The sequence below is a fragment of the Dromaius novaehollandiae genome, chromosome 6 (genome assembly GCF_036370855.1).
Source record: "Dromaius novaehollandiae isolate bDroNov1 chromosome 6, bDroNov1.hap1, whole genome shotgun sequence".
Lineage (NCBI taxonomy): Eukaryota > Metazoa > Chordata > Aves > Casuariiformes > Dromaiidae > Dromaius > Dromaius novaehollandiae.
In genome coordinates, this window is record NC_088103.1 from 40,919,131 (window position 1) to 40,933,912 (window position 14,782).

The following is a 14,782-nucleotide window of genomic DNA, read 5'->3' on the forward strand; positions in this document are numbered from 1 at the left end:
CCTTGTAAAATTTTCTCCAGATTGATCCTTGTGCAGACAGGCTGATAGAAAGAGAGAGAGAACTACTGAATGTGTAAGGGATTCCCACTTAAGAGACAATTTAAATCCATGTTAGCATTCATTTCCTCTCTGTGCTTGCTACAGAATAGAAAAATCAGTTCCACTTTGCTTTCCAGTCAATCTCACAATCTGGTTTTTTTTCACCTTCAGTGATGTGCTGCTGGGTTTTAACAGGAGATTTCTACAGGAAGGATACACCCTGTTATGCAACAAGCCTGTGGACCAGCGCTGTGTGGATTAGGCTGTGTTATTTGTTCTCTGCTACATCTGATTCCTTGGCCAACTGTTTCAGTTGAAAGCCAGAAAGCACAATTCATTCATTCAGGCGGTGGAAACTCAGAACTTGAGGCTTGCGACCCAGTCTTCTCGTGTCAGCCGCAACACTGTGTGTCAGGTAAAGGTTTGTACTCCGGGCGAATCCGTACTGGTGTGATGTTTCCATCCTTGCTCACAGCAGGTGGATCAAACAGAAGAATGGGCTGCAGATAGCTGCAGAGAAAAAGGCTCTGGGAATTTATTAGTTTGTTGGGTTTTTTTCATGGAGAGAATAAGAAAGAAAAGGCAGCACCTCTTGGCAGACAGTTATATTAAGTGCGGTTTGCAAGAACTGTGTATGAAAAGAAGTTGAAAGGATTTTGATTGTTCATGTAGAAAGGAGATGAAAAAGAGGTAACATGCTAAAAGAGAACTAAAAAGGAAGTGGTTTCAGAAGGTAGCTTGGGAAAGTCTGTTCTGCCTGCTCCTAACATCAGACCTTGAGACTATTCATGTTGATAAAACGTTGAAAATGAATATAGAAAATGCAATATTTTTTGCTGTAGGTATGATTGACTGTTGAATTCACTGCCACTAGAAATTGTTGACTTAAAATTCATAGTGGAATCAGGCATTTATACAGATATGAAGAATATCATTAGTAGTAACAAATAGATGTAGAAGGATAATAAAAGCTGTGCTTCAGTTTCTCAGTAACTATTTGAAGAGCCTTACATGGGGAGTAAGCTGCCTGCTAGAGAGTTCTTGCATCTCAGTCAGAAATGTTTCATGCTGACTTTTGCCACACAGCACTCTGGACCATGGATATAATACAGAGTCACGGTTTATATTATGGCAGCTACATAAACAGGGTTACATTGGTGGATTTCATTTTAGCTTTCCTGGTAATTTTATTAAACACTTGCCAGGGACTGCAACTTGATCCTGTCCAAGAGTAATTCTTTTGAAGTGTTTTTCTTACCTCTAAAGAAATAAAATACTCTGAAGTTAATCAGGGACCTTGTTTATGCCTTTTTACGTGTCACAGGGTCATGTATCTCAGGCTGATGGCAGGATCGCAAATGGAAGGGAAGTGCTCAGAGGCTGCTCTGATCTTCGGCATGAGGAGTACAGAGGGGCAGTAAATAAAGCAGGGCCTATGCTAGATGTGTGAGCAAATGCTTTTGAAAAAAATCCTCTGTCTATACTAATTCCTCTTTTCCTATGTGGACCTGGCTAATACGGTTTTATGTTCACTCTAGGTGCTCTGGAAATGATCCTGGGAGTTTTGCCTGCCTGAGGGCCACAGGATCAGGCCCTTTGTCAATGTACCTGTGAAAATATTTCTTGGGTTCAGCTGAACAAACTGAAATGATCCGAACTGCCCTTAGTCTTTGTTATTGCTCAATCACACTAAGTTCTAAATGTAGCTGCTGCTAAAGGAAAGTTTGATGAAGTCTGCCAGCCATGTAAATGCTTTCAAAATCTTCTTTAAAAATTCTGCTGCAGATAGGTTTATATTTTGTTTACTTGCTTTACTACTAAGCATCCCCCACACCCACACACTCACACATACTCCCTCTGCATGACCCTCTTTGAGCTCAGATGCCACAGTGACAGGCACAGATAAAGCTACTACATGAGACCCCAGAATAAACCTTTCAACAGCAAGTAGCTTCAGGAAGGTGGTTTGTTTTCATTGCCCCAGCAGAATGAAATTCAACACATCTATAAAAACAAGCAAACTGTATCTGGGCAGCACATAATTTCAGAGCAGCTTTTGTGTAGTTTTCAAAAAAAAAAAAGAAAAAAGGGAGAGAAATGGAGCTATTATTTATAAACAATTTCTTGATTCAAACATATTGTATATATGGAAGTGCATGTGTGTGATTTTTAACTTGGCCCATACAACAACACAACTACAGGTAGGATTCCCTCCCCTTCCTTAAAAAAAAAGAAAAGAAAAGAAAGAAAGAAAGAAAAGACAGTATTTCCAAGTTCATTCTGTTGCAGAAAGAGGGGAAATGAGGTACTCAGAGCACCCACGTGTCTGAGATGCAGGAAGTTTAAAAACAAACAGCAAATTGCCTCCCTCCCCACTGATCCATTTGGGGTCTGAGGTTTTGACCTGAGTTACAAGTAGAGACTGAAGCAAGACTGAGGTAAACCCGACTGGGAGTGCAGACCCTATGGCCCTTGCGGCACCTGCAGCCCGGAAGCAAACTCCAGGACAGAGCTGTGACAGGTGGAACTGAAGGAGATGGGAAAAAAACACCCCATCCCCCCCCCGCCCCCCCCCCCCCCCCACACACACAGACACACTGTCTTCAGTTAAAAGAAAAAAGAAAAAAGCTGAGAAATCCCCTTTTTGGATGAAGGAAGCTTTGGGTGCCTGAGACAGCCCTGGGCTGGACACACTAATGCTTATGTGTCCCAGATGCGTCACAGTGCAGCAGCAGATTTGGATGATGAAGTGGCCCCATCTCAATGGCAGAGAAGCCCCTGTGGGACAGGCAAATCCATCACACAGGACTGCCCCGCACAGGGCCAGGGAGCCCTGGCATGATCTGAGCAGTGGTGTTAGCCTTCTAAGCAAAGACGGCCCAGGCCAGGGCGCTTCTCTGTGCCCAGGGTTGCGGGTGCTGCTGCACAGTCCATGCAGACAAGGCGAGCCACAGTCCCCCCCGCCCCCCCCCCCCCGGGGCTCCCTGGCAGATCTCCTTTGCCGTATTCAGCACTTTTCCTTTGAATGCTGCTTCCCCTCCGCCCACCCTGAAAATTTTCAGTCCTTACCAGCGGTTTCAGTGTCACCTCTTCAAATGTTACCTGTGACCCCCTCCCCAAATCATGTTTAAAAATAATCATCATTGCCAGCATATTTTTCCAGCTTAATCTTGAGCAATGCAGCCACCCTTGCTGGAATGGCCCCACAGCAAAGCTCAGCGGAGGTTGCGTCGGGGGAAAGCCGCAGGATTGTCAGGGCCGGGCTGGGCTTGCTGCAGCACCCCGGGTGTCTCAGCCTGTTGGACCAGCAGTCTGAGGCCTCGTGACGGCCCTGGAGGAGCCAGCCAGCTTCGAGGCACTCTTCAGAAACATGTTTTGTGCCCTACAGTGGCTTCACAGAAAAGGAGTCTGAGGGCTGGGCTGCCAAATGGGATGGAAGAAGCAGCTATTTAGAAAATACTGACAAATGTTTAGTTTTATATACACATATCTGTGTGCGTGTGTGTATATGTGTGCATGTGTGTATGTACATGTATATATGTGTAGGCATACACCCACCTGTGTATGTGTATCAGAGCGTGTGTATGTGTGGGTGCGGGTGCATACGGGCGTGTGTGCGCACGAGTGTGTGTGTGCGCATGTAGGCGTGTGTGCAAGTCCTTGCCAGCCCCAGCAGCCCGCCGGGAGGCAGGAGCAGCGGAGCGCGGGGGTGCGGCCGCCTGCGCGCGGGGCCGCGGAGCCGGGCGGCGGTGCGGGCCCGCCGGGCAGGGCGGGCACCCGGCTCGGCGCCCCGCGACGGCCGCGCCGCGCCGAGCACCGCCGGCGGCCGAGGATCAGGCCCGCGGGGCCGCGGCCGGGGCCGGGCGGCGCTCCCAGAGCGGGAGCCGCGCTGGGTCGGAGCCGGCCAGGACGCAGCTGGGTTTAACCGGGAATGCCCCAAATTGTCCCCGCCGCTCAGGGCGGAAAGCGGAGCTGCCGCTCCACAAAACCGACTTTATAACATCCGCCAAAAAAAAAAAAAAAAAGGAAAATGGGGAGGGTCATGTGGGGATAGATATTTTTTCCTTTTTTTTTCTTTCTTTTTCAGCGCACGTATCAGATCATGGTAATTTGGGTGCCACAAATATAAGACGAAAATACACCTAATTCCGTCGTCATATAGATATAATATATTTCACTCTCACCACATAAATACAAAACATCCAAATATCCAAAACATCCAGAACAAAAGTTAGTAGCAAGGGCTCAGCGCTCGATCCATTCATTATTTTTTCCACTAGTTGCCTAGAAACTTCAGACGTAAATAATTTACAATAAAATTACTATTTTCTTTTCTGTCCAGCTCCTTCTGTCCAGTTCTGATCTATAATTAATTCTATATACTACAGCAACCATTCCACTTTTTGTAATGTTTTTTGGTTACAGTTTGGTGGCACGTATTTATACAGCTTGTAAACACCATGTGTTAAGGTTTAAAGAAAGAAAAGAAACTTAAAACCAAAGCAAAGAAAAATTTCCCCGAAGAACTAGCTAAGTACAGAATCCCTTTTCTGGCAAATTCAAGTACTGAAATTGAACAGGAAATCGATCCCGAATACTGGAAGATGAAATACACATCTTTGTGGAGGAAATGGCAGCCAGAATCATGAAGAAAAAAGGTTGTTACATAGATGTATTTTAAAGTACAAAATAGTAACAAAAGATACGCTTTTTATATTTTACGTTCCTTCTAATTGACGTGTGAGCAATATGTGAGAGGGTTATTTTAGGAGGAAGAAAAGCTAAAGATTTTTTGAATTAGATGTACTTTGAAAGTATTTTGAAAAATCAAATGGAAAAAAATTACCATCACAACATAGCTGGGTGCAAATCGAGTCCCGACTTCCGTTATTTATGTGCAGATTTACTTTTGCAGGTAAGGTCCGAAGGACTAACCCGTTGGACCACAAAAAGGGGCGTTCTGATATCTCGAAAGGAGACTGTTTCATTCAAAATCTCTACGGCCACTGGTTTCTGTCTCCCCGCTTCGTGCACATATTTTCAAGGCAGTCCGATCCGGCCCTTCCCACATTCAAAAATTAGCATGAAATATAAAAGTTGCTGGACGTTTTCCTGGCTGATCTTCCGGGCAAACAGCAAGGATGCTACGCGGGTACTGTAGTGCAGTGAGTGTGTTTAAAACGGGGCGACACATACGGAGCCCCCAAACCTTTGTGCTTAAGAGTCACTGAAGTCTGGAAAACCCCCGGGCATCACCTGGCAGCTCCATCTTCCTCTCTCTGAACTCCTCTCCCCCGCCGGGCACTGGCTAACGTCGGTCCGAAGCAGCCCGGCCAAAGCGCACCCCCGTCCCCTCTCCCGCTCCGTCCCTTTCCTAACGGTGTTAAAGCAAACGAACAAACGGACAAACATCCCCAAACGGACAAACAACCCCCCAGCCGGCGGGGCAGGGACTGCCGCGGAGGCCGCCCCGCTCCGCTCCGCTGGGGCTCGGGCAGGCGAGGCCCCCGCGGGCACCGCAGCCCCCGGCCCGGCCGCCGCCTCGCTCCGCGGGCGCGGGGCCCCGCTCGGCTCCGCGGCGGCCCGCGGAGGGGAGCCGCGCCGCGGGGCCGAGGCGGGAGGGCGGGAGGGGGCTGCCGGCAGGCGCCGCGCAGTCCGTCCCATAAATATCGCCACAAATAGATACTATAAATATAAATACGGAGAAGTTACTTAGAGTCAGTCCAGTGCTTTTTTCTCAGCGCTCTCTTTATTGTTGGTCCGGGAGTAGGGCTCGAAGGCGGACGAGCTCAGGTAGCGGGCCGACAGTTCCTGCAAGTTGCCCGCCAGCGAGCCGGCCATGGCCAGCGGCGCGGAGGAGAGCCGGCCGGCCACCGAGCCCAGCAGCGTGGGCACCGGCAGCCCGAAGAGGCCGTGCCCGGCGGCGGCCGAGCCGTGCAGCGCCGCCGGCGGGGGCGGCCCCGCCGCGCTGCTGGCGGCCGGCGGGTGCGGGGAGGCGCCGGCGGGCGCCGCGCCCGCGCCCGCGCCCGCGCCGCCGCTGCCCGGGGCCAGGCCGGGCCCGCGCAGGGCCGAGCCCAGGGCGCCGGTGGCGCAGGGCGGCAGGAGGCCGGGCAGCCCCGGCGGGGAGAGCAGCCGGCCTTGCTCCAGCAGCCGCAGGACGCTGCAGGTGGCGGCGGTCTCGGACACCACCGAGCGCAGCTCCGAGTCCTTGCCCTGGTCCTTTTTCTGCTTGGTGCGCCGGTTCTGGAACCAGACCTTTACCTGCAGGCCGGGGAGAGAGGCAGCGTCAGCGGGCAGGGAGGAACAGCCCCCCGGGAGATGCCTGGGCCCCCGTGCCCGGCCCGGCCGGCCCCGCGGCGAGCAGGGCGCTCCGCGGCGGGGCGCGCAGTGGGGGGCGGGGGGGGGCAGGGGGGCAGCCTGGAGGAGGGGGAGAGAAGGACTCCAGCCGTGCAGCCTGCAGGCACTTCTTAGCAGGGAGGATCTTAGAAACGCACGAAGCGACTCCCCGTGTCCTGTCTGCTCCTCCCTTTGGGGTGCTCCCGTTGGGGTGGCAAAGGGGAGTTTGGAAGTCCTTAGCTCGTTTAATCGTATTCAGTCTTACTTTATCTTATTCCATTTCATTTCATCTCATTTCATTTTATGCCGGTGGTTTCCGGGGAGCCGAATCTGGCCCTTCCCCTATCGTTTTATTCTAGGCCAGCTAAGGGTGAGGCCGGCGCCATGCCCGCGGCAGTGCCGCAGGCTGGGACCGCGCAGCCCCAGCCCGGCCGCCGCAGCCGCCCCCTTCGCCGGGCCGGGCGGCTCGCTCGCAGGGACCCGCGCCCGCTGCCCACCCGGGCTGCTTCTCGCTTGGGTCAGGTTGCATTTCCTGGGTCTGACAACAGCTCTGCGCTCCTTTCCAGATCTCCTGGCCTGGACAGTCTCTCTCCCCTCCCAACCCGTTTAAACAGTTCTTAACTAAAAAAAAAAAAAAAAAAAAAAAACCAAAAAACCAAAAAACAACACCACTGCCCCCCCCAAACAAAACAAAACAAAAATCTCCATGGCGGTTTCTGTAACCTACGAGCTATTGAACTTGTCATTCCTATCCGGCAGGGGAAATAAAAAAGCTAATTAGCTTGTCAGGGGAATTTATTGTTCTATGATATTTTGCAGAAATATGAAACCGGCTTTTAGAAGTTTGTTCCTTTTAGACGCTTCCCTGCACTTTCGCATAGTTTTAATACGCCTGACTGTCCCCTCGCTGCGGATATTCTCCACTGCAGGACAGAGCGGCCATTCTCCCCCTCGAAAATACGACGCGGACTCGAAATACGGCCGAAACTTCAGCCCCGTCCCTTGATCAGCTGCGCCCGGAGCACGCAGGCAACAGGGGTCGGGCGCGGCGTCCCTGCCTCAGCGGCCCTCAGGGGAGGGCGGCTAAACCCCCCGGGCTCTAGCGGCTGTTTTCCTCTCGCCGCTGCTTCAGAGCGCCTCGGCCGCGCCTCGCTGTCCCGCGCGGTAACGTCTCGCTGCCCCTCGCCACAGCGACGCGCCTCCGCGGCAGGCGGGCGCCGCGCGGGGCCGAGCCCTGCCCGCCCGCGGGAGCGCAGCCCGGGGCCGCGGGCCTCCGGCGGGCCGGGGCGGTTCCCCGAGGACCGGCGGCGGCGAGGAGCCGGGCCCCAGCCCGGGCGGGTTTGGCGCCGTGGCCAGGCTCCCCACGGGCCCTGCGCGGCTGCCGGCGGGGCGCGGCCCGGGAGAGGCTGCCGCGGGCGCGGCGTGGGGACGCTCGGGGCCACGCGTGCCCGGGCCCGGGCGCGGCGCGCTCCCGGCCAGAGCCAGGGCAGCGGTGCCGGGCAGGGCGCCGGCCACGCAGCGGCCCCAGCCCCCGCCAGCTGCTCGGGGACCCCCCTCCCCGCGGGGCTCCCCCTTCCCCGGCCGCCCTGTGGTTGCACCTAGTTCCTAGCGTCTGCCGTGGGTGCACGCGCCGGGCTGTCTCGGCGCGGCATCCCTCCCCGCTCCAGCCCGGGGCTGCCGGCCCCGCCGCGGGTCACGCGTGGGCACCCGCGGGGGCGGCCGCGCCTTGCCAGCCGGCCTGCGCCGCTGGCTGCCGGCGCCCGCGGCCCGCGCGTCGGCGCGCAAGGGGCGCGCAGGGGCGGCCCAGCCCTGGGGCTCTGCGCGCCGGGGAGAGGCTCGGGCCGGGCCGGGCCGGGCCGGGCGGGGGCTGCGCCCGCCTTCGCGCCGGGGAGGGAGCCGGGGCCGGCGCGGGGCAGGGCAGGGCAGGGCAGGGCGGGGCGGGCGGCGGAGCGGGGCGCCGGGGCTCCCTCTCCCTGGGGCTACCTGAGTCTCGGAGAGATTGAGCTGCCGGGCGAGCTCGGTGCGCTCCCGCCCCACGACGTACTGGCACCGCTGGAACTCCATCTCCAGGCGGTAGAGCTGCTCGGCCGTGAAGGAGGTGCGGGTCCGCTTGGGACGGTCCAGATCAAGCCCTTTAGGCAGAATAATCTCTCTGATTGAACCTTTGGCATCTGGCAAAGAAAGGTGCAGTCAGCTTTACACCCAGGCAACCCTCCTCCTTTTTTTTTCTTGTCTTTTTCTTTTTCTTTTTTTCCGAGGGAGGTAGAAAGTGCCGCTGCCAGCGCTTTCGAGACCGGGACCCAAGACAGGATGGAGCAGGGTCCCTGAGACTGTGGCACTGCACCTGGCCACTACACCCAAGGAAGGAAAAAAACAACAGAGGAAGGAGGAGGGGGCGATGGGGCCCAGGGGTCTGGAAATAATCCCCTCAGCCCATTTAAAATTGGCTTGAATACATTGCACTGACAGTAAGACACTGCGGCATCACCCACGGCCCTTCTGGGAAGCTGGGGAGGGATCCTCCAGGCCGGGCTTTGTGATTGTAGGGCTACTCTTTGTTCGCCCTGGGCTCCGGGCTGGGGTGTGCTGAACACCCTCTGCCCCCGCCACCGCCAACGTATAAAACACTCTTATTATTTTTTTAAAACAAGTCTCACATGAGGGGGAAAAAAAAAAAAAGAAAGAAAGAAGCTTTCTAGGCACAGGCATCGGTTGCCCCAAGCTGGCTGATTTCCCACCCTAAATGTGGGGGCATCTCCAGCCCACCCAGCATCCCAGGGAAAGCATCGCCGTGGCCGCTTCTCTGGGGTGTAAAAAACAGGAATGCAAGGAGGGAAAAACCAAAACAAGGCACCAAACAACCCGCAGAAACCTCCCTCTCCTGGCAGCACCGACCGAAAGCAAGCAAGACAAATCTTATTAACTCGACTGTCAAGCTAGAGCCAGATTCACGTTACGTTAAAGCCTTCCCAACTTTGCTTTTCGTAATTTTACCTCCTCGATACGTTTGAAATCAGAGACAACCACATCCTTTTAATCTGACTCCTCTCTGGGTCAATCGGTCGCGCAAGGATTAATTATTGTTTACAAGGCCTGCTTTACACTATTTTTGTTATGATTCTGTTCTCTCCTTCCTTCCCCAAAATGCACTTTAATAAAACTGGAATTTCTCCGGGTAATTCTTTTGGGGGCAATTAAAATGATTTAATTAGTTTAGCTCAGGAAGGAGACGGGCAGTGAGGAAAAATAAAACGTGTTACTACATTTTAAAAAATCCCTTCGTCTTTCCTCCGCCGATTTGAAGGCTCTTCGGAAGGTGGCTATTCACGCACACCGCTTTTCCGCGGACGCCGGGGCAGCGGGAACCCTTCTCCTGCGGAAAGGTCCTCGCCGCCCGCCGACGAGCGCAGCCGGCGCGGGGCGCGGGGCGCAGCAGCGGCTGGTGGCGGGCGGCACGCGCGGGCGCGGAGGGGCGCGGACGGGGCGCGGAGGGGCGCGGGCGGCGGGAGCGGAGCCAGGTCCGCGGCCGGCCCGTGCGAGGGAGCGGCGGCGGCGCCGGGTCCCTGCGGGAAAAGGCGCCCTTCGGCCGCGCCGCATCCGCGCAAGCTGCGGAGAAGAAATTTCGCCGCAGCGGCTGTGGGAGTTTGAACGGCACAAAGAAAAGCTGGGAAACAAATACGACGCGGCTTAACTTTCCCCGTGCGCTGCTGGGGTGAATTCACGGAAGGCGATGAAATAAAGCAGCGCTCCGGAGCAGCGATAGACTCCAGGGCACCCAGACGGGAAACGCGGCACACGGGGATTTTCCCCCTGGACCCGTAGGAAGGTTTTTAAACCCTGGGACAAACCAAAGCCAAACAAACAAAATAAACAAATGCCCCGGGCATGAATACAGATCACCTTCCTCCACCCTCCCGAAATACCTCAAACTCGTACCTCTAACTAGGATCCTTCTGCAATAGTCCGGATCAGCCGAACTAGATTTACTTTTATTACAATCTTCCGTAGCTGCAGAGGCAGAAAAAGTCCCTTGCTGATCCTTCAAAAAAGAAGTAGAAATATTTCCTTCAGACCCTTTGCTTTCCTTGACCTCTTTATGTCCATTCTTCGAAACCCGGTTAGCTTCAGTCTCTGAACCGCATCTAACGTCCATTTTGTCTTGTTTCCCAAACATGTAGTGCAATAAAAAAAAAAAAAAAAAAAAGGAGAAGACGACGACGACGACGAAGTCTATGCTGGATATTGCACGGCTTAGGGTCAGGTCGGTGGGGATCTGTAAAGCACCTTGAGTAAAGAAGGTCGGGTTTTATCCCACTGGAAAAGCAGCGGCTTCCTCAGTCCCAGCGTCCTAATGTGACTGTCCAGCTTCCCAGAGCGCCCAGTGATCAGGTACTCAATAGTACAACTCTAAAATGATTTAATGTCTGCCTTATTACAGAGACATGTAGTTGTTAGACACACAGAGGGACGCGCACTCGCTGTTTCAATTGATTACGGGTAATTTTGCAGCCTCCACATTTAGGTTACCTCATGAATACACTAAATTGTTTGGATAATATATCAGATCGTAATGGATGGTTTGTGTGCTTGTCCCCAATCAAGTAGAGTTTAGCCAGTGAATAAACTGAAATGATTGGTCTTGCTTTCAGGAAACACACAATCAAAAGCCTGAGACTTCCAAAAAAAAAAAAAAAAAAAAAAAAAAAAACGAGAGAGAGAAAAGGGGGGGAGAGAGAGAGGGAAAAAAAAAAAAACTTTTGACAAGATTCACCCTGAATTGTTAGCACCATTAGCAGCCATTATTAACTTTCTTCAGTATGCCTTTGACCTCCCGGTTATATAGTGGCTTTCTCCAAAGCACGCCAAATAAATCTGAATAAAGCTGCTAGGAAGGGGTGGAAAAATGCAGTTGTAGGAGAAGAAAAAAAACCACCCTGAATTCTAAACAAACAAACAGATCACCAGCACGCACACGTACAAAAAGTTCTTCCTTTAAGAATATCTATCCAAGGAAGCAGGGTATTTTGGCCAGCAGAAACCCTCCCTAACACATCTCCCCACAGACAGCCATCTTAAACTCCTACCTCTCCTTATTTCAGTCCAGATTCTTGCTTTTTGTGCCTCTCCCTCTGTGTGTGTATGTGCATGTATGTGTGCTAATTCTGCACCTTCACAAACACTGAACCTATTCGCAGAGCCTGCTCATTGAAGAAAAAAAAAAAAAAAAGCCAGCTTTGTGCGCAGTAGATCCAGGAGGGGGGAGAAAGAGAGAGGGGGAGAAAGAGAGAGGGGGAGAAAGAGAGAGAGGGAGAGAGATAGCCCATGAAAAATCTCACTGCGTGATCCACTAGCAGGGAAGAAAGTTTTACTCTAGCTATTTCATTGTCTCTGCTACAATATCTTTGAGAACCGCAACAGCCAGTAATCCAATAAGACCATTGATTAGGCTACAATGATTCAATTCAAGCAAATGGCCTTGTGCAAAGAGCATGCTCCAGTCCTTCTTGTCACCTTGCAGGGCAGAAGCCCTCTTCATGCTGCTCTCCTTATTCATTCCTTTATGGGAAATGTAGAGCAAAAGGAGTGAAAGATGGCAATTATCTAATTGGACTATTAACAAACAATTCTCTGAGTGTGGCTGTCTGGCAGTGGTTCTCGGGCGAGGTGAAAGGCCACATGTTGCACTGGCCCCATTCACAAAGAGTTTAGGGGCCTGAGAGAGAGCGAAAGAATTTTCCCTGAGAATTTTTCACACAAACCCTGGAGTATCCATCTCGCATGCTCCTCTCTGCCTCATCCTCTGCCTGGTAGGGCTGCTGCCTGGGAATTCTACCCACCTGAAACAGGCTGGGGGAGCCACCCATACGTTTTATTGCAGACTATCACCAGTCGAAATCAGAATGCAGTGCCCTTCCCAGTGCTGTGCACTGCAGCTGCTCAGCCCCGCAGGACCCATTCTGCTCCCATTTGAGGGATTACAGCCTTCCCCTCACAGGACCTGCTCTTTGTCCAAGCCAGTGTAACTGAGTGAAGGATCCAGCACCATCCAATAGGTGTAAATGGGGAATCCAAGCAGAAAAAAGAAGAGAAGAGAAGAGAAGAGAAGAGGAGAGGAGAGGAGAGGAGAGGAGAGGAGAGGAGAGGAGAGGAGAGGAGAGGAGAGGAGAGGAGAGGAGAGGAGAGGAGAGGAGAGGAGAGGAGAGGAGAGGAAGGAAAGGAAATAAAGGAAAGGAGAAAAGAAAAAAGAAAAGAAAAGAAAAGAAAAGAAAAGAGAAAAGAAAAGAAAAGAAAAGAAAAGAAAAGAAAAGAAAAGAAAAGAAAAGAAAAGAAAAGAAAAGAAAAGAAAAGAAAAGAAAAGAAAAGAAAAGAAAAGAATAGACTGTTCACAAATATTTCAGAGGACTGGTCTCTTAAATTTTGGTCACTTTTCCACAAATCATAAAGAAATTTATTTTTACTATTATTCTCTGAAAAGTCATCTTCAGATTGAGAAGGTGCCCCTGAGTTCTTACTCAGTCCCTGTCCTTCCATATATGTTTAAATATATAACTGGATACAGAATAATATGGACCAGGTTTTATTTCTCCTTACAGCAACTGAAGCTTAGCAATCTCTAGTGGTTTGTTATTAGTTACTACTTGTATGGCAGTCATACCCAGAGGCCCCAGATAAAGCACAGCCCCACTGTGCAAGGCTCCATGCAGATATAGAGAGAGGGTGGAATTAATTCATGTCTTGCCTGAATTTGCAATGTTGCATGAAAGCCTGTTGTGTGAAGGGATGCTAATAAAACAGTACATTTAAGAAAGACTTGGTCATTTCAGGAGAGGTGCAACAAGTGGATGGAGATTAGGAAGAACATCTACATGTAGCTGAAGTATAGGCTTACAGTTAGCAGGTAGTAAGCTTCATGTCTGTGATATACGTAAGTGTGTGTATGTGTGTGTGTGTCTATGTATAGGTGAGGTAGTATCAACAGTCGTGGCTGGACATATTTGTTAACGCTAAACAAAACAAAGTTCTGTTTCAAACATTTTTATGTAACAAGTTTTTTTAGACAGAATAGGCCTAATGATTCCCATAAAAGGTCTGCTGTGAAACAGAGAGAGCAATTAAATTATATTTGTATAGGTGTGTGGGAGTATGTATGACATTTCTCCCCATGTTTTTCATTACGTTAATGTCTGGGCATATATGCCATAATAATAAACATGCAGCTATTGAACTCATTTACACTGTTTGAAGCAGAATATCTGGCATTAAACATTGTATTTGTGTAATATTCCTCTGGCTTTTTTTTTTTGTAACAAGGACCTGATCCAAAGTCTAGTGAAGTCCGGGGGAATTCTGTCCTATGTGTAGTGTCTTAACGACAGCATTACAAACCCCACTTTTTCAGTAGAAACCAGTGCTATAAAAAGCTTTCCCCTATTAGATCAGTTAAATTTTCTTTCATGCATTATGAACACATAGTACTGTTGAGGATCTGGAAATTCAAATGACAAGTCTAATCCAGCAGCAAACTTCTGGTAAGCAGACAATTTCATCTCCATGCAACTCAGTTACTTTAATTGAGGTCCACTCATCTGCAACAAATGGTGAAATCCAGAACAGCATTTGGATTTCCAATATCTATGAGCTCCACATTTTCACTAGTCTAGTAGTCAAGAAACTTTCTTTCCCCTAATTTCATTTATTTTTTCACTAATAGACTTAAAATAAAACATTCTTGTGTATTATGTTCTTTCAAGACTTGAAATCAGGGTCTTTACTGTTGCCTTCTTACTATCATTACTCCAGGGATCTTCATAGCTTCAGCACACTGAAGTCTACACTGATATGCCACTGGATAAGATTTAGGGACAGACCCTTTTATCTCTTTTGCTTTAAAAAAGTGTTTAAAAATGACTTAGCACATTGCACATGTATTCACTGATTGTACTTTGCTATGCATCTTGTCGCTTTCAAATACAGTTGTATTGACTTTGTATTACTGATTGTTCTCAAATCCTTTTCTGGATTACAGAAACTATGAAAAAATATATACCTTATTATAAAATTGCATGTGGTTTAAGAAAAAAAAGTGTGTTTTTCAATGATTACCATTATTTTTATTCCTATTTCACAATCTTTTACTGAATGGGTATGGAAAAAACATTATTGCTATTACTTCCTAAACTCTTCCTTGTCAATGAAATATTTCTGTCATGAATGCTATTCAGGGGGTCACATGATCAAGCTGGTTGTTGCAATCTGAAAATGATGTTAAGTTGCTATTGAGATTCGGTGCATATGCCTGAAGTTAAAAGATTCAGCAAAAGGATCTTGTATTTACTTTACTTAATTCGCTATCTAGCATGGATTCCTATCCAAATAGTATTTCTTAAGAGTATAAGCTTTTGTCCAC

At 50.4% G+C, this 14,782-nt stretch overlaps 1 protein-coding gene across 1 annotated transcript; it reads right to left on the reverse strand.

Annotated features, from left to right (window-relative positions):
• Positions 1–4,193: 4,193 nt before the first annotated feature.
• Positions 4,194–10,886, reverse strand: VAX1 (ventral anterior homeobox 1). Its single transcript, XM_026096197.2, has 3 exons — positions 10,312–10,886; positions 8,359–8,546; positions 4,194–6,300 (listed from the first exon to the last, which is right to left on the reverse strand). Exons 1-3 carry the CDS (start codon positions 10,547–10,549, stop codon positions 5,758–5,760), a joined length of 969 nt encoding a protein of 322 aa, XP_025951982.2. The 5' UTR covers positions 10,550–10,886; the 3' UTR covers positions 4,194–5,757.
• Between the last annotated feature and the right edge of the window lie 3,896 nt (positions 10,887–14,782).